Here is a 27015-nt window from a genome sequence, read left to right as displayed (position 1 = left end):
TCCCTAGGGTCCTTGGATCCTTTTCCAGGATTTCAGAAATTATTTAAGCTCCCCCTAAAGACTCCAAGTGCCTGTTCCTCTAGGATCAGAATACTGATCCAATTTCAAACAGCAGAAAGGTACACTTTTCTAGTTTAGTGGTGACAAGGGTGACAAGTGGTGGGTGACTCGTCGCTGCTTCTGTAACTCCACAGAGCCTCTGCCAGCCCAGCCCAGCCCTGGGGATGCACGGCCAGCGCTGCTCTTTCCTTTACAACATCCCGAAGGAGGCCAAGGATGGAGGAACACGATGGAAGTCTGTGGATGTTTCCAAAGACAGACACAAGCTGGCTTTGCTCACCAACCTCAATCAGTGAGCCTTTGAGAAGTTTCTATCCCTGAAAACAAAGGTGAGGTATCTGCTCCTCTCTAGAAACCCTTGGAAGTCCACTGAACTATCTAGTGGAGGGTCTCAAGTGCTCTTCTATAGAACAAGCCCTGTGACAAAACACAGCCAGGTCTCCACTGGTGACAAACCAAAGGTAGAGCATCAAGTTTATTGGTTACCCATCTGGCCATGTCTATAGACCCTAGTAACACAGAGATAACCACTTCTAGAGTTCCAGACAGCAGGTTAGGTTAACCTTTGCAAAAATGCTGGGGCATGAACAACAAGTTGTCTGTGTAAATAAAGTTTTATTCTAACACAGCCATGTCCATGTACATACTATATAAGCATGCACATGGCAGAATGAAGTGGGTGACTCAGACTGTGAGGGTTACAGACCAAACCTATGTGCTCCTTTGCAAAAATGTATTGACACTAGGAAATAAACATGGGTGAACAGGCACTGTGTCCAAGGGAGCAGTTACAGCAAAGCTCATCTGTAGGGGTGCAATGGGGGGCGGGTCCCCTCTTGAGCTTCTATGCCTGGCTCCCTAGGAAGGGAAACCCTCCTCTCCTCGCACCATGCACTCCCCTTCCTTATCACAGGCTGCACTCTGGCTTCCACCCAACTGTGTGGGAAGCAGCTGGACCGGTACTATCCACTTAAGAACAGCATGGAAAAGTCATAGGTCACGTGCCACCTGCTTTGAAGGAAGAAAGGGTCAAGGCAAACCTGTCTTGTCTGGAGAGTGTATTCTGTATTTCTCTCCTAAGCAGATGAGAAAGCTTAACTTGCTTGGTGTTAAGAGATGAATGGGCTTAAATGTCTCAATAGTAAAAAAGAAGCTGACTTCAGCATGGAAAAGTTATTTCTTTCCTGGGGAGTAAAGTTGCCACATAATGTGAAAATTATTCATAGTCGAGAAATCTACTCCTGAAAATGCCTTAGCCAGGAAATACAGTATGTGCAACGTTGGGTGTGTACATAATTCTCACTACTGCAGGTGAATGGTAAATGTATGATACAATTCTAAATAATATATAGTATCTAATGCTATAGAAGATTTTTTTCTGGCAGTACAAGGGGCTTAACTCAGGGGTTCCTGATTCCAAGGCAAGTGTTCTACCACTTGAGCCACTCTTCCATCCCTTTCTGTCCTCTGTGAGAGAGAGAGAGAGAGAGAGAGAGAGAGAGAGAGAGAGAGAGAGAGAGAGAGAGTGTGTGTGTGTGTGTGTGTGTGTGTGTGTACATGCCAACCTCAGGCTTGAACTCAGGACCTGAGCACTATCCTGGAACTTATTTTGCTTAAGGCTAGCACGCTATGTACCACTTGAGCCACACCTTCAGTTGTTTATTGGAGATAAGAGTCTCCCACTCCCCACCACCCCAGACTGGATTTGAACCACAATTCCTCTTGCATAGCTAGGATTGCAAGCAGGAGTCAACAGTGCCCACCCAGCTTGTGAGAGACAGAGTCTTGTTTTATGCCTAGTCTGGCTCAGACTGCAATCCTACTATTTACACTTCTACTGCTCGCTGGAATGACAGGTGTGCACCAGATATCAGCTGAGATGGAATCTTACAGATATCTCTGTCTAGGCCAAACTCAAACTTCAGTCCTTCAATCTGCCTCCCAAGTAGGAAAGATTACAGGCTTGAACTACTGTACCTAGCCACAGAAGAATTTTATATAAGAAAGAAAGTTATATAAGAAATCTACTTGCAAGGTTTCTGCCTCAGTACCCAGGGTCTCTCCGCCCCGCCCCCCCCCGCCCCTATAAGATCTTCTATCATTCTTCTTCAACTTCTTTGTAAAGGATTTTGGGGGAAACCATTCCTGTGCATTCCTATACACTAATCAGCCCACCAGAACCACTGGTTTTAATGTTTTTAGTGGACAGAAACCTTGTAAACACATTCTTGGATTATCTCCCAGGATATTCCAGGAGGCAAGCTCTCTCTTGAAATGTCACCTACCTGTGTGGCCCAGGCTTATACAGAGAAGGCTAGGGCACCACCAGGGCTGTGAAAATTGTGCATTTTCTCTTCATCTATTTTTAAATGGTGGCTGTGCAACAGAATGCACCTAAACTGAATAAATACAAAACAATCCCAATGGTCACAAAGTTCTAGAATGCTGTCAACTATTCACTCTTTATCTGCAATTAGTAAAACTGTAGCCAATTACACTAGGTGAGGCCCCAAAGGCTTAGGTTCAGCCTCCTCTATGCTGCCCTAAAAGCAAAGTTGGCAGGGTTAAAAATCAAACCAGAAAAGATTGGGGGGGGGGGATATTTGTTGTTTCTTTTGTTTTTGAGACAAGGTCTCACTCAAGTTCCAGCAGGCCTGAAATCACTGTAGTCCAAACTGGCTACAAGTTCCTCTTGCCTCAGCTTCCTAAATTCTGGGATTGTAGTCCTGCATCACCACACTTGGTTCTATACTTCAGTAGAGGAACACAGAGGGAAGCAGAGGAGACAGATTTAAACAACCAATGTTTGATCAAACTTGCCTGGATATGCATTTTTAAAAGAGGATAGCCATAAGCAATGGGAATTTTTTTTATCTCTTTCACGAGTTATAGACATCTGTCAACTTGTAAATAATAACAGAATTTTGTGACAGGTTCAGTGATACACACTCGCAATCCTAGCACTTGAGAGGCTGAAGTAGGAGGCTCTTGAGTTCTAGACCAGGCTGAGCTACATAGTGAAATCTTGTCTAAATAAGTAACAATAAATATTCTATCTACATTGAAGATGTATCTACATAGGAACTCAAAGTGAATGGGTTATCTAATTTGTTAAGTACAGAGTTAAATTATTCTATGATTATAGCAGTTATTTTAAAGATACATTATAATTAAAGAATTTCAAACTGGTAGTATACAAAAACAAATATAATCTGTAAAGAGTGCTCTAATTGTGGTTCCAGTGAGAATATTCACATTTAGGAAATATAATCTAAACACACAATGACTATTTCTCAAATTCACTAACATATAATTATATTTACTTATTTACAAAAACACAAATACTGGACGCCTTCGGCTCATGCCTGTAATCCCAGCTACTCAGGAGGCTGAGATCTGAGGATTGAGATTCAAAGCCAGCCCCAGCAGGAGACTCTTATCTCCAATTAACCACCAGAAAACCGGAAGTGGCCCTGTGGCTCCAGTGGTTAGGCGCTAGCCTTGAGCTGAAGAGCTCAAGGACGGCGCCCAGGCCCAGAGTTCAAGACCCATGACCAAAAAACAAAACAAAACTGCGGAAGAAATTATTTCTTGTCCTAGTTGTATGTATCAATTTTAAGATATTGCCGTGTTTAGGGGCCACAGGTCCCAAACTGTATTGGTACTTGTTTAATAAGAATTGTCTCGCTGAAGGATGACATTCATGAAGATGCACTATACTTATAAGTTGATTTGTTGAATTTTTTGAACAACTACTTAAAGATAATTTTAAAAATACATATTTTTAAAGGGTTGCCTCTCAATATTCCCAATGGACTGATTATTCTAAAGCCTCCATAAATGCCCACAAGTTCCTTCTATAAAATGGCAAGCTTGAATATAACCCACACATGTCCTCCCATATACTGAAAATTATTTAAAATAATACAATGTAAATCCTACATAAATAATTGTTATACTAATATTGATTAGGGAATGCTGACAAGAAAAAAGGTCTATCAATGCTCAGCACAGATGAAAACTAATTTTTTTTTTCTGGCCATGGGACTTGAACATACAACCTGGGCGCTTCTTGAGCTTTTCTGTTCAAGGCTAGACTCAACTACTTTGAGCCTCAGCTCCACTTCCAGTTTGCTTGTGGGTAATAGGAAATAAGTTTCCTGCTCAGCCTGGCTTCAAACCACATTTCTCAGAGCTCAGCCTCCTGAATGGCTAGGATTACAGGCCTGAGCCCGGCTCAGCTGAAAATGTTTAAGAATATTTTTGATCTGTGTTTGTTGGATCTGCAGATTTGGAACCTGAAGGCAAGGAGGTCTGATTTACAAAGGACTGTCCATTCTGCCTCCTCAAGCAACTCCTGGTCATTCTTGTCCTTCCCTCCCCTCCCCGGCCAACACCCTCACACAGTCCCCCCATTTCACCTTCCTACCTCCCCAGTGGGTCCAGCCACCAGGCCTGATGTCTTAGCTGGACATCTACCATAAGGTTGGACTGACACTACCTTGGACCAGCTTTCCCAGAGCAGCCCCAAAGTTATTTATTTCTCACGTGTGCATGTGCACAGGTCCTGGGGCAGTAGCTCGGGGTTCTGTGCTCTCACTTGGCTTTTTTTTTTTTTTTTGGCCAGTCGTAGGCTTTGGACTCAGGGCCTGAGCACTGTCCCTGGCTTCTCTTTGCTCAAGGCTAGCACTCTGCCACTTGAGCCACAGCGCCACTTCTGGCCATTTTCTATATATGTGGTACTGGGGAATCCAACCCAGGGCTTCATGTATAGGAGTCAAGCACTCTTGCCACTAGGCCATATTTCCAGCCCTCTCACTTGGCTTTTTCTGCTCAAGGTAAGTGCTCAACAACTTAAGCCACATCTCTCCACTTCACCAAAGTATTTCCAACACTCACATATTGGCACTCTTCTCCAAGAGCTTCCATTGCTCTAACTTCATGTATTCCCCACCCCCCACCCCCCCTTGTCCACTTCCAACCCAGCCTTCTGGAGCCACTGTCTCCCTTTCTTCCTCCAGGGCTGAAGCTGTCTTAGCGTCTTATCTTCATGAACAGGGAGGGCCCTTGCTTCCCATGAAGGTACCTGCCTGGTGCCGGCTCATCCTATTCATTCTCCAGGCTGGAGGGGAGCCCCGGAGTTCTCGTCTCTGACCAGGACTCTTACTTGACCCTCAGCACCCCCTCAGCTGCCATTTCATCTGCTTTCCCCTAGTGATTTGCGCAAGGTTACTTTGGCCTCCTCAATTCCCCTGCTGAATTGGCAAATCCCAGGGAGGGCAAGAAACCAGGCAGGTACTCAATCTTCTTACTCAGGACACTTTTCTGCAAGATGGCAGGTACTCAAATATCTGTAAATGAGTGAGGAACTGATGGAATAACTCAAGCTGGTTCCCTGGGCTCAATCGTTGTACCCTAAAATGGCCTAATACTTTGGAACCAGAAAATTCCAGGACTGCCAAGCAGCCAGAGAGAGGGAAGAGGACTTCCATGCCATAGGTGGGCTTTCCAGGCAAAATTCCTGAGCAAAGAATTGGTCTTGGCCCTTCTGGTAAAATCTAAGTCATTGTGAGTCAGGAGACCCACCTCTCCCCACCCCACCCCAGTTTCTACATCAGATTGTCTTCACCGTGGGAAACTATATCAGCAGCCAGGTGCCCCTTACCAGTCCACTACAGGAAATAAATGACTGTTCTCTTTAGAAACCACACTTAGACAAAGTGTTAGGAATAGGCAAAATGCCAGGGGACAGACCAATATCCTGGAAGGATGGAATGTATTTTTGTTGTTGGTGGTGGTCAAGGGGCTTGAACTCTGGTCCTGGGCACTGTCCCTGAGCTCTTCAGCTCAAGGCTAGGGATCTATCACTTTGAACCACAGCACTACTACTGGTTTTCTGGTGACTGATTGAAGATAAGAGTTTCAGACTTTCCTGCCCAGGCTGGCTTTGAACCACGATCCTCAGGTCTCTGCCAGCTGTTGGTATTTCCTCGTCTGCTTTCAGGCTCTGGCCACAGCCCAGAAGTGGCCTGGAGCTTCCCTGGGCTGCTCGATGACCTTCCCTCCTCTCTGGGAAGAGGGCGCCTGGAGGAGACTCAAGACACAAGGCTGGGCAAAGGGCGCACTCGATTGCAGGCTTCAAGGTCACTGTGAGCATTGTGTCAGTGGGTCTTTTAAGTGCGAGAGAAATGCTGTGTAGATGTGTGTGTGTGTGCTGGACGTGGCCAGGGATGCTTAAACCATGGCTGGCAGGAACGGAGTCAGTATTACACAGGCCTTTTCCCATATAGCAAGGATGAGCCAGAAAGCTGGGGTGAGTTTGTGTGATCCAGTTTGGGGTCTGATTGCACATGAGGCCCAGTGATGGAGCCATCCTGAAGGCAGGTGCAGTGGGGGCAAGGTCTAGGACAGCAGAGGCTTACTAAGTAGCTTGGAGGGTGGGCCACCTGGGTGGAATCAAAGCCTGCCTCAAGTCTATCCTTGGAGTATTAGTCACACAGACCATCCGAAAAACCCTCTGGGACATGTTGACCCTTCACCAGTTCCCAATTACGTGTCTGTCCCATGTCCCCACCTCTGTACCCCAAGCTATACCTTTTGCTGGAATTTATTAATAGCCCTGAGGACCCTAGATGAAACCAACTGATTTCAGGGGGCCCAAGTCCCTGGAGAGAACAGGTTATGTCCTCCCCAGCAATATACCTTCAATGAGTTGTAAATTCCCTTCATCGTGGAATTTGCAACAGGAAGCTGGGGTTTCAGGTTAATAGCTCTATTTAGTCCAAAGGAGAGTTCATTAGCCTGCCCTTCCTTCCTTCTTTCCTTCCTTCCTTCCTTCCTCCTACTCTCCCTCCCTCTTTCCCTTTCTTCTATGTATGCACACACACACACACACACACACACACACACAGTATCATATATATATTCCCACTTTCTAAACCACACCTTTCTCTTCTTACCTCCTATTTTTTTTTGGGGGGGGGGGTCATGCTAGGGACTGAAAGTAGGGCCTGGTACTGGCTAAATTCTCTCTAAGCCACATCCCCAGCCTAAAGAACATTTTAACTATTATAACATTTCATTGTAATGGAAATTTCTACATTTGTTTTGAAACTTGAGTCTCTTCAGATCACACAGCTTTCCTTGCATCCTTAGGCTCACAGTTGCCACTACTGATAGAGCACCTAGGTTTGGCCCTAAAACCTGTCCTTAGCAACACAAGGAGACAAAGGAGACCATAGGAATGCCTCTGACTAAAGATCAGGCAGAATCTCAACACACTGCAATGCCAAAATGCCAAAATGCTGTGTGGATTCTTCATTCATTCCAAACTTACCTATCCCCTTCAGTTCAAGTAAGTAAGATGCTCTGTTTACCCCCATGGACCAACTCATGCCAAGCTCTCATAAAACTTGAATAAAGCAGCTATCCTCAAAAGGCCCATATTGTGTGATTGATTTATGTAACACATCCAGAAGAGGTGAATCGAGACACAGAGCAGGGAGGGGTTGTCAACTGAGGGGAAAGGGGATGGGGTGGATAAGAACCGAATGTTGAATGGGCATGAGGGGAGTCTTTGGGGGCTAATAAAAATTGGCAATGGTGATGGTTTCATAACATTGTGAATGTATAAAAGCCACTTTCAGCTGGGTGTGTCTTACCTTCCCCCCAAAGGTTTTCTAGAAACTGTTGAGGTGGTTTCATAATCAGAACATTGAGAATTGAAAGGAATTTGACTAGCCAATATCACAAGGGCATGTAGAGACAAAACTGTACCCCCCCCCCCCGAAAATGACAACAGCCATCCTAGCCCCACCTGCCAAAGGAGACCCAGGACGATTGGGTTTGTGTAAATGACAGACTCCGATTCCAGGAAAATGCTCTGACTGTAGCTTGGCTTTTGTTACTGCCTTTTGTTCAGGGCTGCTGCTTTAATAGAACTTTAGCCAAACCATCACTTCTAGCTTTTTGCTGGTTAACTAGAGATAAGAGGCATTGGCTTTTCTGCTCAGACTAGCTTCCAACCATGATTCTCATATCTCAGCCTACTGAGAGGCTAAAATTACAGTGTGAGTCATTAGTACCAGGGCTGGTTTAGAAATTATTTTCAGGAGTTATTTAGTGTGACGTGTGTGCACACATATGCATATAATAGATCCATGCATTCATGCATACTTAGGTACGTATGCATAAATGTGTTGATTTCCTTGGTATTTCTTTTTTCCACAAGTCTAATTCTGAATCACAAAGATGCAATCAATTGAAGAATGTGGTACTAATACATTTAATGGCCAAACCACCAAGAAAGGAAATTATCAAAACACACGATTTTCTTAAAGCCGCAGGAAATTAAGTGGGCACAGCTGATTTGTTCTGACCCAGAAGGAAAACTTTGGTAGACCCGTGACAGGAGCCATACTGTGACCAGCCACGAGAGATTTGGGATGTAGACTTACCCAGAGCGTCCACTGGCAGGGGGCACACGGTGAGAAAGTGCAAGACACACGATTGACACAAAAAGGAAAACAAAAAAGTCAAACGGGTATTCGGGTAGCAGAGGCCTTACCTTTCAGTCACGCGTTGGACATTAGTAATTATTGCCCCTGAAGAGTGAGAATTTGTTTAAAAAGGAATTATACCCAGGATATACCTAGAAAAGGCCAATTCAAATACGTTGGCAAGAAAACCTTTCAAGTATCTATTATAAGAATCCTAGGAAACAAAGTAAAAGGTGACATTTTTTTAAATGGGGGGGGGTGAGCTGGGTATTTAGCTATTTAGGAAGCTGAGATATGGAATGTCTTGGTTCCAAGTAGAAGAGTTCATGAGACTCCATCTCTAATTAACCAGCAAAACACCAGGCTTTTAAAAACAGCCCAAGTGGTAGAACGGCAGTCCATGAGTAAGCATGGTGAACACACACAAACTCAAGCCCTGGTTCTAGTATTTATGTACTAGAAGGCTTTACCACAATTAAATTTTAAACTGTAACTATTTTGTAGTACTACGGGATCAAACCCAGGGTCCTTGCAAATATTAAGCAACTTACCTTCTACTAAGCTACATCCTCAAAGCAAGTTTTAAATTTAACCTAGTAATAAGAAGGCTGGGGATGTGGCTCAGTGGTTTGATCACTTACCGAACATGCATGAACAAAAAAATGATAATAATAGTAATAGTTAGCTAAATGATTTCATACAGTAAGGTTACCAAAAGAGGTAGGTAACTTAAAATGTCTCCCATTTCTGCTCTCTTACTTGCAGTTGGGTGAGCATGGGGGGATCTCAAAAGCAATGAGCTACCATGAGGCAGCAGCAGGAGGAGGCTCAGGTGACACCATCAGAGCTGAGGTCCTTCCCCTCTTCCGCTGCTCTGTGGTCTCCACCCGTGGATGGGGACCCGAGCCCCAGAGGGTAACTTCCCTGAGGGTGAGGACTGGCTTTCCCAAGCCAAGCCGGCACTCTCACCCAACCAGCTTGTAGCATATCCCAAGTAGCTTTAAAACCTTTTTTGGGGAGGGGTGGGGGAAAAAAACATAACAAAAGGCAAGCCATTTTATGCTTAAATTCGCTTAGATTAGAAATTACCCCCCCTCGTAGGAAAAAAGAGTCAAATAAAGGATGTGACGAAAGGTAGTATGTACAGAGTAAGGAGTGAAAAGGAGAGAGACACCAAGTTGCTCACAAAAGCCACAACAGCCACACTGCCTATAACATACCTGCCTACATGAGGGATAAGGCTAAGCCCACATGTATGTATACAAAGACGTGTGACATTTTCAAAAGGAAAGTTTCTAGATCAGAGGTCACAAAAAGGAATGGCATAAAACTGCCCAAGAGTGTCCTGAAAACAAGGAGAAAGTGATGATTTGGCTGGGAGCAGTCAGATTCCATTCTATTAGGATACGCGCACACGCACGCGCACACACACACGTGTGCACACACACACAAACACACGGTGTCCACAGCCTTCAGCCATCCTAACGTCATTTATTTATAAGCCAAGGGTCCAGGAAGCTGTCACTCACAGGAGATGAAGCAAATACCTCAAGAGGTTTCTGGGCAGAAAGGGGACTTCAGCTAACCAGAGCCCCAAATAACCATAAAGCCTTCAGACTCTTCTCAGCCTTCCCTCCCATTCTGCTGGGAAATCACCCACGTGTGTGCTCAGTACTTAGCAACTCTGGTACCTTCTAGAAGGCTATATTCATTCCCCATAAGATATAAGTATGAGCACCTAGGGAGAGGGATGAATGCACCTAGGTATTTTAGAAAAAGGATAACAAAATTTTCAAAAAGGTTTTCTTGCTATCCTGAAGTAACTAGAACGCTATCCAGAACACAACAAGGGACTGGGCTGTCTGATCCCATGGACAGGAGAACACACAGGACAGGGTGTGGGAATTGAGGCTCCTGGACATGTATGTAGATTGGGGTAAAAGAAATAGTCATTTTACAAACCAAGAAACCTCACAACTCAAGTCTCAATTATTCTCAAGCCCCGGTTCCTGGGCAGTACAGCCCAGCACGCTCGTGACCACCCAGAAGACCTGAGCGGGCGCTGAACAGACCTGACTACCACACACTGCTTTTCATGGCACACTGGTCCATCGCGGAGGCCTCTCCCGAGGTCCACCTTCCACTAATTGGACAGTTCTAAAGACTTCAAGAGGCAGGTGAGGACTCTGTTGTTCAAAGTCTTCAGAGCTGTCCAATTAGTTAAAAGGATTCTCTTTGCAGACAAGAACTTGCTTAAAGCCTTTGGAAAAGAACTAGGGAAGAGCTAAGAGAAAATAGCTACTTTTTCTTACCTCATCCTTTTCAGCAAATTCCCCAAGCTTGTCTCAGCCCACACATCTTCCCCCGGGGCCTCCTCTCTAAGCCCATTAACCTCTCCTAACTCAAAGTTGCCAAGCTGTTAATAAAGTGGACCAGCCTGCTCTTCACAGGGCCTCATGGAAGATGGTGGCCATTTTACTTACAAACATTTACCTTTAGACGCCCTAACATGTGACTAGCCACAAACCCTATTACTTGCCAGGCACCAGCTCCCAGGTGCCCTTGTTAGAATGCAAACTTAAGACAGACCAGATCAGAAAAGTTAAGTCCTGAAAGAAACTGCTACGTGCTACATCCAAGAGGGAAAGAAAATATGATTGTAGGTGAAAATCCTGCCTTGGTCTGAAAATGGGCTCTGCAAGAATTGAAGGGGAAAAGACACTTTTTGAATGCCAATGCTTACATCGCCACCCCTACCACCCCTTCTCACAGAGCCCCCCACCATTCCATCCGTCCCTAAAAGGTCTGTGTTTAATTCCAAATAAGAACTGCTTGTGGAAAGGCTTGGAGATCTTTCCCTAATAAAACTGTTGGCCCAAGTGAACACTAAACATCACCCGAAAGAGTAGCTTGAGCCAGACATAGGTGGCTGATGCCTATGTTCTACCTATTCAGGAGGCTGAGATCTGAGCATAGTGCTTCAAAGCCAGCCCAGACAGGAAAGTCTATGAGACTCTTGTCTCCAATTAACCAGCAAGAAGCTGGAAGTGGAATTGTGGCTTAAGTGGTAGAGTACCACCCTAGAGCAAAAAAAAAAAAAAAAAAAAAGAGCTCAGGGATAGTACCCAGGCCCTCAGTTCAAGCCCTGACATTAAAAAAAAAAAAAAAAGAACCAAGAACCCCACTTTAACAGTTAAGATGCCGTGAATTAAAAATCTTGCTATCTAGGGGCTGGGGATATGGCCTAGTGGCAAGAGTGCTTGCCTCGTATACATGAGGCCCTGGGTTCAATTCCCCAGCACCACATATACAGAAAATGGCCAGAAGTGGCGCTGTGGCTCAAGTGGCAGAGTGCTAGCCTTGAGCAAAAGGAAGCCAGGGACAGTGCTCAGGCCCTGAGTCCAAGCCCCAGGACTGGCCAAAAAAAAAAAAAAAAAAAAAATCTTGCTATCTAGAATCATCTGGAAGGAATATCTTCTCCAGATCAACCATGAGTTCCTACATTTTAGGTCTCTGTACAGTGCTAGGAGAGCTTGCTAAGTAGATGTAGCTTTCTCTCCAAACTCTCATCTGTGTGGGAGGAGTGTGGGTGGATGATGTGATACTAACTGGCAGAGGCAGAAGGGACACTATGGTTTCCCTTCCGGGTGAACTGAGCTCTATCTCAACACATGGACACATGTGAAATCCCCCTGAACAGCAAAAACACGCAGTGCTCATGGCAGCCATTTCTAGCACTCTCACAAGACTTAATTGAGGGTGTCTGAGATTGTAGGCTATAAACGGTGGAGGAGGAAAAAAAATGACATAATTTCTGTGATAATTACTAGAGAACATTTGCATAAAGGCTTTCTTTCATGTGCCTAAGGCTTGTAAGAAAGATATGTTTCATTACAAAGCACAGGGGCTTGGAAACTGTCAGATTTTGAAGAGGTTGAGGAAGGTACAGTCAAGTACTACTTAGCCAGAGTTTAGAATCAGTGCATCTGCACCTCAAGAGCTTTAAATCAGATAGATCCAATTGGCATTCTCTGTTCGCCAGGGCATCCTGCACGAGCAGTCTCTGAATCCAACACTTTCTGCCTTAGACACGCCCACAGCCTGGGTTCATTGCTTTCAATCACAGCATCAGTCAAAGAACTTTCCGTTACCTTTTTTGGCTTTCTTCTGCAGTTTCAGCGTATCTGAGGACTTCTTTTTTATCTCTTGGCGAGCTTTCTTATATTCTATGAGAAAACAGAATATTGAATAATGTGTTACCACTTTGGGTGTTCAACAGATGATTTTGCCATAGCAGCCGTCACCTTGATCCCTGAAAGCATAAATTCTGACATGCGCAGTGAATAGCTGTATCCAAATACACTGTGATGGAAATCTCACATTTCCCAACAGAGACACACACTCACACACACACACACACACCACAAAAAATGAACTATGGTTTCTCCCAACCAGGCCCCCTTGAGGGAAAATGCCATTATTTAATTAAAACGCACGCTGTGTGCCAGTGTCCGCTCCTGCCATGCGCACTTTGACTCCTGACTTCTTCCGTGTGTGAAATCCACACAGCAAGGGGGGGAACGGGACAGGGACACCACAGACTGAGGGTCCACCATCGGGTGGCTTTCTCTTCTTTCCTGATGTCTCCTCCATCTTCCCTGACTCTCTGTGTGGCTTTCCCTCATGCTAACCCCCCACTGCCTCAAATTCAATGTGACCAAAGTCACATCCTCCCACTAAGGCACCCTACTTTCTAGTTAAAGCTGAATGACAAAGGTGACAGGTGCTTTCTCACAAAGCCTGGGTGTTCAGACTCTGGGCCCCCGTGACCTGTCTAGACAGAAGCCACCTTGTGAGTGCACAGAACCTGGTCATGGACCCACATTTACACTCAGGGCCCAGCCTGTTGGTTTCTGGATGAGAACCAGGAAGGAGAACCAAAAAGTAAGCACTTCTTTGGGCAGCCTGGGGGATAGGAAGGAAGAGAAGCGCTCTGTTAAAACCAAGGGACCTTCGTCTTCTTGAATGAGCAGAGATGGAGTAGAGCTCTCCGACATACCTGCCGCCTTCACTCTGAGGGCTCAGCAAAAACTGCTTTCAGAAAAGCTTCACACCTCTAATACTTCCAAGTTTTTGCATTAAGACTAGCTGCTCTGTTTTATCAAACAGGTACATTTAAATATAGCAAGAACAAAAGTTGAGGAAAAGGGCTGCAAACTATCCGAAAAGAAGGTACCAGTGTTTGTGTTTGTTTTCTTTCACCTAATGGAAAGGCAAATGGAGACATGGAGCAAATCTAAGAGAAAGCAATCTGATGGCACCAAGCGAGAGAGTGCTACGAGCTGTCCTGCATCCCTCACTGGAGTGATTACACAGAAAGGTTTGTAGAATTGCATCACCCTTAGGAGCCGCATCCTAGATGGGAAACGCCAGCAGGGGATAGATCGGAAAGAAGGAAATTCTTTTTAAAGTGACTTGAAAGAAACCTCTGATTTGGGATGCCATTTTCCCCCTATTCAAGAGAAATTGTAACTTTTTTAAAATGGGAGGTAGGAGGAATACATTTTATATTGTGTTTTTAATACAACTGCTAAATATTCAGAAGTTGGGCTCCAACTTCCTAAAATCTCCACATTCTTCTATCAAAGTACTTCACACTGACTCAATATCAATATAGACAGGATCACCGAAACCTACCATCTGTGCTTAACACATTTTACAGAACATGCCGTAAAATACAAAGTCAATTCATTTGTTTTGGGGGCCCAGGGGGCACACAGACAAGGGATGCAGTGTAAACTCTAACTGGGAGCAAATGGGAAGAGGACGATGGAATAACAGGAGGTAATTCCCACCTTTCCGGCAGTCACTGACAGGTTCTCAGGGTGAGGCACCATTCCCATTACACAGCCTGATGGAAATGAAACCACTTCCATGGCCATAAAGTGGCCTATTTTAGAAGCTACTATGGGTTTCGGATCTCAGAACACTGACTGCGTCACTAGGGTTAATTTCTTCCCCTAACTAGTAAACACCACTTTCATCTTTCTGTACAGCCCACAACAACCAGCATACGAAAGGCATCAGAATTAGCTGGACACAATGGCACATGCCTATCATTCCAGCACTCAGAAGGTTAAGGTGGGAGAATCATCTAAGCTTAGTTCAAGACCAGCCTAGGCACTGTAGTTAAGCCTCATCCAAAAAAAACACATTTAGAATGACTTCAATAAGGAATGAGACTTACTTCACTCTCTTTGGCCTGCATAAAGGGAACACAAAACAATGTCCCTTGCAAGTGTATTGCAGAACTATTTCCTCTGCAGATTAATACCTAGCTCCATCCTACATGGTCCAGTCCCTGATAACTAATGAAGCAAGTTCACAAAGACTTGCCTTACACAATGAGACAGCTGACTCAAAGTAAGCCTGTACCCTTAGAATCCTAACGATTGAAGTGTCCTGAAATGCTGTATGCTTGACTGTCTGCCTCTGCAATTTGCCATTATGTTTCACATTTAAGTAATTCCAATGCCACTGAAGAACAAGGATATTAGCTGTAAGCAAAAACAAACAAAAAAAGACACCCAGGGCCAGGCACGGTGACTCAGGTTTGTAATCCTCGCTTACGTAGGAAGTAGCTGAAGTAGCGATGAGGTGATCACAGTTGGAGGCCAGCCCACAAAGAAGTTTGCAGAACTCCTTCTCAATCAGTGGCTGGGCATGGTAGTGCATACCAGTCATCCCAGTTACGCAGCAAAGCACAAAGAAGAGGATCATGGTCCAGGCCAGCCCAGAAATAAAGTATAACAACGTATAACAAGGGGCTGATCGAGTGGCTTTAAGTGGTAACCAAGTATTGCCAAACAAATAAAAAGCCCAACACTCGGTCTTACAATGTGGTCAGTTTGGAATCCTTACCCCTGGTCACTGACACCCACAGAAGAGGCAGGGACAGGGAGGGTCCTAGGCACTAAGCCACTGCCAGCAACCCCCACAGCTCCGGAGGCCGGGAGGGCTGTGACAGGCCCCACCTCACGCCTCATACCTTTTGCGTGGTCTTTGTCCAGCTGGTTGGCCACTTTCTTCCATTCTTCCATCTGCTCTTGAAGTGGGTTGATCAGACAATCAATGAGAGCACTTTTGCCCAAAGAGAAAAGAAAAGAAGGAATTAAAGCAGACACTCCTTGTTGTCAAAACATACCTAAACTGCAATTCTTTGGAACAAGTAAAAGAAAGATAGATGATAAGCCAACATTCCCACTGAAACCCCAGTTCCGGGACAGCCCTGCTCTCAGTACACTCAACTCCACGACTAGTCATTAAAGAGCTACAAATGTGATTGGCTGGAGTGAGCCCTCTTCTCATTTCTTCTGCTACACTTCAGAAACAGAGGCCCACCAGGGCCAAGCACTACTTTTTTTTTTTTTTTTAAGGTCCGAGGTTCTGATAATGCACTCAGGACTGTCGGTAACGAAGGTAAACTAACAGGGGGCAAAGCCTGGAGAAAAACAAGGATAAACAACAGATTTGAAAATTTCTCAAGCTGTCCTGTGAGCGTCTGGGACACCCATGAAATACAGGAATCTCTAGGTGTATGTAACTCCTTTCTCTGAGTATTCTTCCAAACAGGACTAGAGGTCCTAGATTAGGCTGATCTACTTGGGAGAATGTGATTGCTTTCCTTTGAGCATTTGGTGACTTCAAATCCCAGCCACTGCCAGCTGGGAAGATGGCAGTGTAGAGGGTTTTGTGCCCTCCTCCTCCTCTCTCGGTGGGTCAAGAACCTAAGTCAGTGGGACACAGCAAGTAGTACATATCCCTCTCTAATGGCCAGTCCCGCTTTCCAAGAAGCTCCTGCAAAAAGAGGGTGAATGAATGCAGCAGTGGTACTCACTGGGCACTATGTGGAAAATGAACTACACAACTTGTGGGTGGGGACAGCAGGGAAAAACCAGGAGAGAGTGAGGGAAGTTGTGACATTGTCCAAAAAGAAATGCTCATTGCCTGGTTATGTAACTGTAACCCCTCTGTACATCAGCTTTATAATAACAACTTTTAAAAAAAATTTTAAAGAAAGATGCTTCTGCAAGGCAAGAGGCTGAGGGGCCCTCAGAATAGAGCATACCAGCCCTTCCTTTGTAGGAAACCAGGAGAGACCGAGACCATGGCACGGAGAAGACTCAAAGGGAAGAGCAGGCTCTCAAGGTCAGGGGTCTCCGCTGGTTCTCCCCTGTGTGGTTGGTGCTAGACCAGCACCTGGCATGCCAATGCCCAACACAGGCTTTTTTAGTGACTGAGCTCTGACAGGAAATGGACACACCATGGGAATTCAAATGCTGGGGGAGGCCAGGGCTACTCACAGTAAAGAGCACTACAATATGACTGCTTCTCTGCCCTGAAACCAGCAAGGGGTGGGGGGTGGGGGGGGTTGGGATCTAGGAAAAGATGTTTCTCACCTCGAAAACTGCCTGAGCTTGGTTTCTATGCTTCTGTGTCGCATGCACATCCTGGTGAGTGCAGAGCCGATCTCCCTGGTACCACCTGAAAAAGTAACAGAGACACAGGTGAGGGTCAGCTATCCCCAAGATCCCTGGAGAGTTTCGAAAACAAAAAAGATTTAACCACGTGTAAAACACAAACCACTGCCTTTCAACCTGGTCCTCATGCACATGTATATCCACGTGTAAACGCACATATGTGATATGTTTGTATATGACCACAACTGAGGTTACTCTTCTTACACATATGACATGATCTGATAGTTTCACTGTTGTGCTGGTCCTGGGGCTTGAACTCAGGGGCCTGGGCACTATCCTTTTTGCTCAAAGCTAGCACTCTACCACTTAAGCCATAGCTCCACTTCCAGCTTTTGTGGTGGTTAATTGCAGGAAAGAGTCTCACAGACTTTCCTGCCCTGGCTGACTTTAATCCATGATCCTCAGATCTCAGCCTCTTGAGTAGCTAAGAATACAGGTGTTGCCACTGATGCCCAGCCATGATCTGATATTTTCTAATCTATTTATTTGTAGTGTTGGTGAGTCAGAAATCAACTTTACCCATGAATGGGACTTACAGTTTGAAAACAAAACCTTCCTTACAGAAGAAGATAATATCTGATATTAGTAATATCTGATATTTAGGAGAAAGCTATAGATCCTCCATCACCACTTCTTGTCAAATAATGCTGAACCTTATTTAAAATCGCTTAGGGACCACTCTAGTTCATTATTTCAAGATACAAGTTCTAAAATACAAGTAACGTAGAGAATAGCAAGGCTAGCAAAAAAATGAAAGGACAGAACATTTTGTAATCGGATCTGGGTGACACCAGTGACAGAACTCTTGAAGTTCAGAAAATGTGGGAGGAAGTTGAAACATGGTTTGATTTTCCCAAAATTCTTGCCCTATGCCCCCCCCCAACACCCTTCTCCCAGATTATTTTTAAAGTTCTTCTTCCTCTCCTCCTCTTACACACAATGCTTGAGTCAGCATTTACTGGGGTGTGGGGAGCTAATTGTAGCCTCAGATGCTAATTGCACACCCAACACTGGAAGGCACAATTAGAAAGTTAGGAAAACATAGGCACTATGAGGTCAGTGGAAAAGTCAATAAAGCTCTATTTTTAACAGACTCGGCCTTTGAGGGAGAGCCACAGGAATTCACAACAGGTTTAACCAAGTCAGACCAACAGGAAGAAGAAAAATCCCTCTCTTTTTAACACACTTTTAATATGGGCTGTGCTTTGTTCTGTTCTTTCTTAGAGGAACATCGATTTGTAGTTTCCATTTGAACAGTTTTCCATTTTATTCTGAAAAGCTAACAGGTTTCTACACCTAGATATTATTATGATTGCAACATCTTCAATAGTCAAATTTCTATGTTTTATTTCGGCCTGGGGGGGGGGAGGGAGGAGGTAATTTTCTCAAGGCAAATCCCCACTTCCTCTCCAAGTCAAGGATTCCCAACCTGAATTCTACCACTGACATTTGTTGTATGGGCTGCACTGTCACACGTTTAGCTGCATCCCTGGCCTTGACCCATTAGAAGCCCCAAAAAAGAAGGTCCCCTTGTTATTCCCTCTAGATTTATGACACCCAAAATTTGTCTCCAGATGGTACCAGGTAGCTGCTGAGAACCAGTGCCACAAAAGAACTCAAGCAAGAAGTGAGTGCCAACAGAGGCTGCCTTTTTAAGCAACTACAAATCTTTTTTAAATGGTGCCCTTTGCTTCCAGGCACCTGCACCCAAAAGCATAAAGGGTTTACCGGTGCTGACCTCAGCATTGCATTTACCAGGGACAGCCGGAAGAGGGTGCTATGCTCGCATGCTCTACATGCCTTGGAGGCTCCACTCCAGATTCCTGGGAGCTTTTATTGCTTATGAACAAGGATGAGGAGGAGCGCTTTATCCCCAGGGAAATATCTTCCTTCTTTTTTTCCTGGGCCTTCATTTGATTAAAAGTTAATAACCTGGCCACACAAGGAAACTGGCACACACATTCATTGCTGGTAGGACTATTACTTTCCTGGAGGGAAAAATTCAGTAGCAGCTATCAAGAAGTGCTTTAAAAATATGTATCCTTTTTGATCCAGCAATTCTAAAGCCTAGAAATTTTACCTGAGGTGATAATTAAGGATGAGATGAGAGCAAATTTTTATCTCTGAGGGTAATCATGGAAATAATGTTTATAATATTTTTTGAAACCCTAGAAACAAAATCCCATTATAGGAATCTAGTTAAATAAGCTATGTACAGCACAGAGCCACTCAATGGATTATGCACACAGCCATTTAAAATGCTACAGAATGATGCTCATAGCCATGGGAAGACATGCCACTGTGTGGTACGTTGTCTGGGTAATAGCTGAAGTACCTTGCACACATAAACTCATTTGATCTTCACAATATTCTCTGATGCACTGGTACCAGTACCATCCCCAATTCATATTCAAGCAAATTACCTCAAGCAAGACAAAGAAGATGTAAAGACACTGAGAAAACACTATGCCAGACTCACACATGTACACACTAGTTTGGGTGTTAGGACTTTGCACAACTGGCTCTCAAAAGTTTTAGTTCCTGACCCCAGAGCTGTTCAATTATTACCATAAGGACTGAACCCCAACCTGGCTAAGCTACTACAGAGAGCTCAATGAGGGGAACTAATTGGCTTATAACCCAAGGAAATGGGGATAGAATTAGGAGGCTAGAAAAGGTCCAATCAAAGGCTGGTCCCCACACTCCATTTTTCCACCCTACTATCTCGGATTATTTTTCACAGATTTATTTTATCCTCAGAAAAACCCAAGGCTTCCCTCCAAACAGCTGAACTATGGGACAGTAATGCAATTTCTTTTTTAAATCACGTGTATGGTACACCAGTGTTCTGCTTCTGCAGAACAGGAAGCTCCACAGAAGACAGGAAATAAAGAACCTCACACAACACACACACACACACACACACACACGACCTTCCAAACAGCACTGCCTCTGTCCAACTAGCACAAGGGCAGGAGGCAGATGACATCCAACACCCAGGGCTGGAATCTGCTGATCTCCACATCATGGGCACCCTATTAATAGGTCTATCTGTGTACCAGCTTCACAAACTCTTATTCTCTCCTGACCCCTGTTCCAACTTTAAAAAAAAAAATCAGCAGGTTTGAACCAGAGGAAATTGGCTGGAGCTACAAAGATGAGAGAAGACATTTGGAAGAGATTCTAATCTGACAGTGAGAATATTTATGGAATCCAATGATGGGGTTGGGACACTTGGCCACTTGTGACCGAGGATAAGGTCTTATTTATTTCTGAATTTCCAGCACCAGCAGTGGTGGTGAATGGAGACACCAAAAAGCATTTAGCATTCTGAAAGTAAATCATCAGGCCACTCCTCTCTGGAAGCTGGACTGGCAGAGTTGGTTGATCCTGTGTTTATTTCCTAAACATCTGTGCATTTTTATGGGCATATTGAAAAGATTCAAAATAAGTATCAGATGCTTTACTTTAGAAAAGGTCTACATGGATTCACGCTCCATCTAGAGAAATGATAAGAGTATTTTCTCTTGCTGCTGTAACAAATTACCCACAAACTTAGTAGCAGTAGAGATGTATTGATTGATTGCCCTGTATTTATAGTTCTGGATGTCAGAAATGGGTGTCACTGGTCTAAAACCAAGACGTTGGCAGATCTTTCTGGGAGTATCTGTGTTCTTTACACTTTTCTGGCTTCAAAAAGCTGCCTCCACCCCTTAACTTATGGCTCCATCTTCAGAGCTGGCATTGTGGCGTCTTTTCTCTCTTCCACCTCTGCCCTGTGTCTTCCTTCACTCTCCGACTCTGATTTTCCTTGCCACCTTCTTCTTAACAAGCCTTATCATTATACCAGGCCATCTGGATCATCCCAAGGATAATCTCCCTTGTCTCCAAAGTCTTGAGCAAGTCACATCTGCAGAGGGCCTTTTGTTGATGTGATTTGTACCTACTCACAGGTCCTGGGGATTAGGACCCAAACATTGTTGCAGCACCTCTTACTCTGCGCCTAGCCAAGATGAACAGGAGTTGTGAACTTCAAGCCCTGTGGTTGATAATCCAACAGCCATTCAAGTCAAAAGGATGCTAACTCCATCCCCTTTGGCAGTGGCTGGTTCTGGAATAGGAAAAACACATGGAGAGAAGGGTGCTGGGGAGGCTGCCAGATAAACACTGAAGTTAAGATAAACACACCAAAGAGATTCACAGGATGCGAGCAAGAAAGCAAGCTGCCTGGCCACTGCAGTACACCATCTTTACAGTTGTAGGGATCTATGCCTTAGGCTTATTAACCTTTGGCAGAAGATAGGGAGAAAGTCGACAACCTCTTTCAGCCTTCCCATGGAACCCTCCTCCTCCCCAAGCCTCGGCCTCCTTCTCCACAACAGCATACACTTTTTTTTTTTTTTTTTTTTTTTTGCCAGTCCTGGGGCTTGAACGCAAGGCCTAGGCACTGTCCCTGAGCTTCTTTTGCTCAAGGCTAGCACTCTGCCACTTGAGCCACAGCGCCACTTCCAGCTTTTTCTGTGTTTGTGGTACTGAGAAATCGAACCCAAGGCTTCATGCGTGCAAGGCAAGCACTCTACCACTAAGCTACATTCCCAACCCCAAGCATACACTTCTTTATTCTCAAAGCTTGCTTTGATGCTGTTTCTTGTCAATAGAAAGAATATCCTCTTGTACTTCCTCCCAGAATCAGGAATCAATCAATTTCCAAAAGAAATGTCATGCTATCTGATACCTAGGTATGCACAAATACTATATGGCCAAAGTCAATTCTGCTCAATGTAGTACGTATCACAATCTTCTCCCATAAGAAAAAAAAAGTTTAAAAAATTATACAACAGAGGGGCTGGGAATATGGCTTAGTGTGTATATATATATATATGTATATATATATACACACATATATATGTATATATGTATATATACATATGTATATAAACAGATAGAGTGCTTGCCTAACAAGTGCAAAGCCCTGAGTTCAAACCTCAGAAATTATTATTATTATTGCTATTATTATCATCCTAGCTGCTCAGAGGGAGGAGTTCGGAAGATCTCAGTTTGAAGACAGCCCAGAAATACGTGAGATTCTTTTTTTTTTTTTTTTTTTTTGGCCAGTCCTGGTGCTTGGACTGAGCCTGAGCAATGTCCCTGACTTCTTTTTGCTCAAGACCATCACTCTGCCACTTGAGCCACAGCGCCACTTCTGGCCATTTTCTGTATATGTGGTGCTGGGGAATTGAATCCAGGGCCTCATGTATAGGAGGCAAGTGCTCTTGCCACTAGGCCATATCCCCAGCCCCTATGTGAGATTCTTATCTCCAATTAATCATAGAAAAAACTGTAAATGGAGCTGTGGCTCGAGGTGGTAGAGTGTTAGCCTTAAGCTAAAGGAGCTCAGGGACAGCACCCAGACCCAGAGTTCAAGCCCTAGGGCTGGCAACAACAACAACAACAACAAAAACAACAACAACAAAATAGTAAGAACAAATATCCCAGAATGAATGCTGAGGCATACTGCTATGCATCTTTACAGGGAGACCCTAAATTCTACCACGGCTTACTTGCTGGGTACAGTTTTAGCTTCCCAGGGTTGAGTAACCAAGTATACTAAACCAGCTGGCTTAAATAATCAAAATATTCCTCACAGCTCTGGAGGCTCAAAGTGTGAAACCAAGATGTTGGCAGGACCAAGCTCCCACTGAAAAGCATAGGAGAGATTCCTCCCCCTCCCCCCCCCCCCCCCCTCCTGGCCTCTTCCTTGTTTCTATTCTAGTAGCTCTGGCAACTCTGGTTGGCAGCTCAGCACTCCAAGCTCTGCCTCTGTGGTCATAGGCCCCCTCCTCTTCTGTGTCTTGTGTCTTCTCAGGAGAGTACACCAAGATGTGTGTGTGTGTGTGTGTGTGTGTGTGTGTGTGTGTGTTTGTGAGAGAGAGAGAAAGAGAGAGAGAAAGGGGAGGATCCTTTCTTCTTTGAAAGATGCAGGTATTAATATGTTAGGGCCTGCCATAATGACCTCATCCTAACCTGACTGCATTTTCAAAGACTTTATGGCACATTCACAAGTACCAGGAATTAAGACTTCACGCTATCCTTTGTGGGGAGGGGGTTTGCCCAATGCAACCCATAACAAGGATCTACCATGCAGCCAGGAGTGAAGTGATTCCAATGCAATGAAGGCAGGGCCTTTGTAACGTGCAGAAACGGCACAGGGCAGAGAAATGGCACAGGGCAGAAGTCTGCACAGCCATCCGAGGAGGTAGGCTCGGCCATGCCATTTTATCAATGATGACCCCAGAAGCCCTGGGACCCTCTGGTAGAGGAAGGACATGTAGATGCAAACCCTGTTATGACAGACATTAAAACACTTTCCTGCTATGACAAGCCAGAGGCATTCCCAACTGAGCACAAAGACACATTGCCTTCACACACAGAATAGACATCATTCCGTGCATACTTTGTCGGGTGAGAAGGAAGTCAGGAGGGCCAAGGGTCCCACCAAGTCACTGTTCCTTCCTCTCAACACTCAGAAGTGGCTAACCCCCACTGAGCCGAGAAAGGCAGGACAGTGGTGGCCATCAAGTGACATTGTCCTGTCCCTGCAAGCCGCAAGCTGCCTCATTGCCTCATTTGTAGGCCCTCCATCTCCCCACACAGCAGGGGCCTAATGGGTCTGCAGTCTCCAGCCACAGCGCAGGCAGGTGGCAGCAGGAAGACTGAAGGCCCCTCTTGTCAGGCCAGCTTCTGCTGCAGGGAGGGGCAGGGCTCCAGGAAGCAAGGTTTAGGAACTGCTTTGGTGAAAGCGCAAGGGTACAATAAGTCACTGTGTGCCTCAGCTGTCCCTCCAAGCTGCTATCATTGGAAAGCTAATGAGGACTCAGACAGAGGCATGGGACAGGAATGTGCTCTCTGGAACCTCTATAGGGTTAGGGCCTCTCCACAGGGCCGGTCTCTCCACCTTAGCTCTGTTGACTCTGTGTGTGTGTGTGTGTGTGTGTGTGTGTATGCTTGTACGCACGTGCTGGTACTAGGCCTTGAACTCATGGCTCGGGTGTTGTCTCTTAGCTTAAAGTTGGCACTCTACCATCTGAGCCACACGACTAGCTTTTTGCTGGTTAATCAGAGATCAGAGTCTTATAGAACTGCCTGTCTAGGCTGGCTTCAAAGTATGATCCTCAAATCTCAGCCTCCAGAGTTGCTAGGATTATGGGTGTGAGCCCCGGGCACCTGGCTCTCTGCTGACATTTTGAACTAGTTCATTCTTTGTTGGACAAAGAAGCATTTTTATGTCCCAGGCATTGTAAGGTACGTGACAGCATCTCTGACCTCCACACACTAGCCAGTAGTGACACCCACCCCTCTGCCCCTTTCATAACAACCGGAAATGTCTCCAGACTTCACCCAGCATTTCCTAGATGCCAGCTCCTCTCTGTTGGGAAGCTCAGGCCCGGGGAAACGTGTGCCCTCCCTCTTCCTGCAAGTGAGTGGGGGGGTGGGACCTGGGAAGTCGGGCATTTCCCCATCTGTCACAGCCACCCCTCACAAACACTCATCATAGGAGCTGGGCTAGCTAGGAAGTCTGCTCATCCCCCTACCTCCACCCCACCCCCAATAAGCACGGACCAAGAGGCAACTTGTGGTTCCATAATGAAGAAAATATCCCACTCATTCATCACTATAGACGCATTCATTTAAACACACGGCCTTAGGGACACATTCACTCACCCCCGATGCTCCAGTCCGAAAGACCAGAAACACACAAATACTTGGAGGAGTCACCGGGCACCCGGGGCAGGCAAGATGGAAGGCAGTGGAAGATCTCCATCCCCTCCCTGCCCAGTTCCCATGGCGCTGGAAGACCCTTTCAGGAATCCTTAGAACCTGAGGAAACCTCCAACCACTTCATGAGGCTGGACTTCTAGCCGGACATGGCCACTGTGAACACCCAGGCCCAAAGTGGCTGAAGACCTGTGACATCTAACACAAAGCAGCAGCCACCCAAGCCTGACCTCGGGGCACACTGCACACTGTCCACTGGCCAGTGAGCAGAAGCAAGAGCTTGGTCGCCTGTACTCTGCAGGTAGCCCTCCAAGCCACCAGGGGGCGAAACTGCTCCCCCCCATTGGCTGCAAGTTGAAAAGATCTATGCAAGGCAAATAAACTACCACACATTCCGAATACCCTAAATGTGTGTTTCATCCACACCCCAACTCGTGTGCTGAAGTAACTAATGCCCTTCTCCACTAAGCTCCAAAAGAGTCTAGACAACTCCCTAAGCAGTTCTATTCCCATCTCTCTCCACTGTGTGCTGCGTGCATTGGTGACATGGGACACCACATAGCCTGGAAACTGCAGTTTCTGTAATATTTTTACAATGCCCAGTTCCAACTCTTGGCACAAATCCTTGTCCATCATCCAAATTAGCAGGAGAGTAAGTCAAGAAACAAAAGGGTTAAGAACCATCCATGTGGTTTCAAAGCCCAGCACCGCCACAAATTGATCATGCAATCCTACTCTGAACTGCTTAGACTCAAATACTGATGGGTTGTACTCTTAAAAACTGAGTGCAGGCTGGGAATGTGGCTTAGTGGTAAAGTGCTTGCCTAGTATGCATGAAGCCCTGGGTTCGATTCCTCATAAACAGAAAATGCTGGAAGTAGCACTGTGGCTCAAGTGGTAGAGTGCTAGCCTTGAGCAAAAGCAGCTCAGGGACAGTGCCCAGGCCCTGAGTTCAAGCTCCAAGACTGGCAAAAAAGCAAAAACAAACAGTGTGTTGCCTGCTGTTTCAAGTCAACTTTGGTGGATGTATCATACCCTAAATGCATCATCTATCAGCATCTATGATCAACTGAATGATCTGTCATTCGGTTCTGTGTTGCTTGTATTGAACCCAGGCCCTCTATGCATGGCAAATGCTTTACCCACCAAGCTAGACCTTCCACTCCCAGAGGTTCACTGTTCTCAGTGTGTGTGTGTGTGTGTGTGTGTGTGTGTGTGTGTGTGTGTGTGTGTGTGTGTGTGTGTGTTAGGACTTGAATTCAAGGCCTGGGTGCTGTCTCTTAGCTTTTTCACTCCACTTCCAGCTTTTCTACTGGTTAATTGGAAATAGTCTCACAGATTTTCCTGCCTGGGATGGTTTTGAACCACAACCCTCAGCACTCAGCCTCCTGACTTGGCTCGAATTACAGGGGCGAGCCACCACTAGTACTCTTGCTTGCCCTTATTTTGTAGAAACTACCTTGATTTTCACACTTCTATCCAATGCTTAACAGCAAGTTTCACAGCCGGCACTGTGTGTAGGCTTGGGAAGGGTACACAACTGACTCCTGGTCATGCCTGTCACCGGGGTGGGAGATCCTGAGTGGCTACAGTCAGGAAGCTCCGGCTGTAAGTGCACCCAAGGCAGGCAGGGCTGCTGACCTACCGGAGCAGACAAGGCCCACTGGCCGTCAGCAGGGCCCCTGAGCAGAGCTGTGATGCAGGCCAAGTCCTCCAGGAGGGTGGAGCCAGGGTTATGAGCTCTGGCTGGGCTGCTGCGTGTCCATTATGATGTGCGGGCCGTGGTATAATCACCCTCTCTTATCCTACATCTAATATCAACCATCTCCCAGGAGCTGGCAGATCAGCATGGAAGGCAAAATCAACAGTCCAAAAGGAAGGTCGGGAAAAGCTGGAACCATTCCTTCTCCCCACGCAGCTCAGGAACAGTCTCAGGGCCGACCTGGGAAGGTTTCCCGGGAGTTCACTGACAGTCAGTGGGCCACACTGAAATGTGTAGCCCTGGGAGCGCCTTGGTCCTCCAGACACCTGGGGAAGGCTGCTCACCACCCTGTGCTCTTGCCCACAGGGCTTCTCAAGGCTCCGGCTCCGCGGCTCCCCCTGCTGTTCACTTTTATATTGCAGAGTTCCCAACAGCTGCA

The 27015-nt window shown here is 45.6% G+C and overlaps 1 protein-coding gene across 7 annotated transcripts in view; it reads right to left on the bottom strand.

The window, feature by feature from the left end:
- Mtss1 (MTSS I-BAR domain containing 1) overlaps window positions 1–27015 on the bottom strand; it is a 142367-nt gene that overhangs the window by 15276 nt on the left and 100076 nt on the right. For 4 of the 7 annotated variants that reach the window (XM_048359277.1, XM_048359279.1, XM_048359280.1 and 1 more), the window contains exons 4-7: window positions 17018–17102; window positions 15607–15698; window positions 12710–12784; window positions 8517–8528 (exon numbers count right to left, since the gene is read on the bottom strand). In XM_048359277.1, coding sequence (XP_048215234.1) covers window positions 8517–8528; window positions 12710–12784; window positions 15607–15698; window positions 17018–17102 — 264 coding nt within the window. The remainder of the gene's footprint in view (window positions 1–8516; window positions 8529–12709; window positions 12785–15606; window positions 15699–17017; window positions 17103–27015) is intronic. The other 3 variants (XM_048359278.1, XM_048359281.1, XM_048359283.1) reach the window with 1 other exon arrangement.

Source organism: Perognathus longimembris, chromosome 12 (genome assembly GCF_023159225.1).
Source record: "Perognathus longimembris pacificus isolate PPM17 chromosome 12, ASM2315922v1, whole genome shotgun sequence".
NCBI classification, from domain to species: domain Eukaryota; kingdom Metazoa; phylum Chordata; class Mammalia; order Rodentia; family Heteromyidae; genus Perognathus; species Perognathus longimembris.
The sequence above is the reverse complement of the archived record's forward strand: the minus strand, read 5'-3'. Positions and strand labels throughout refer to the sequence as shown.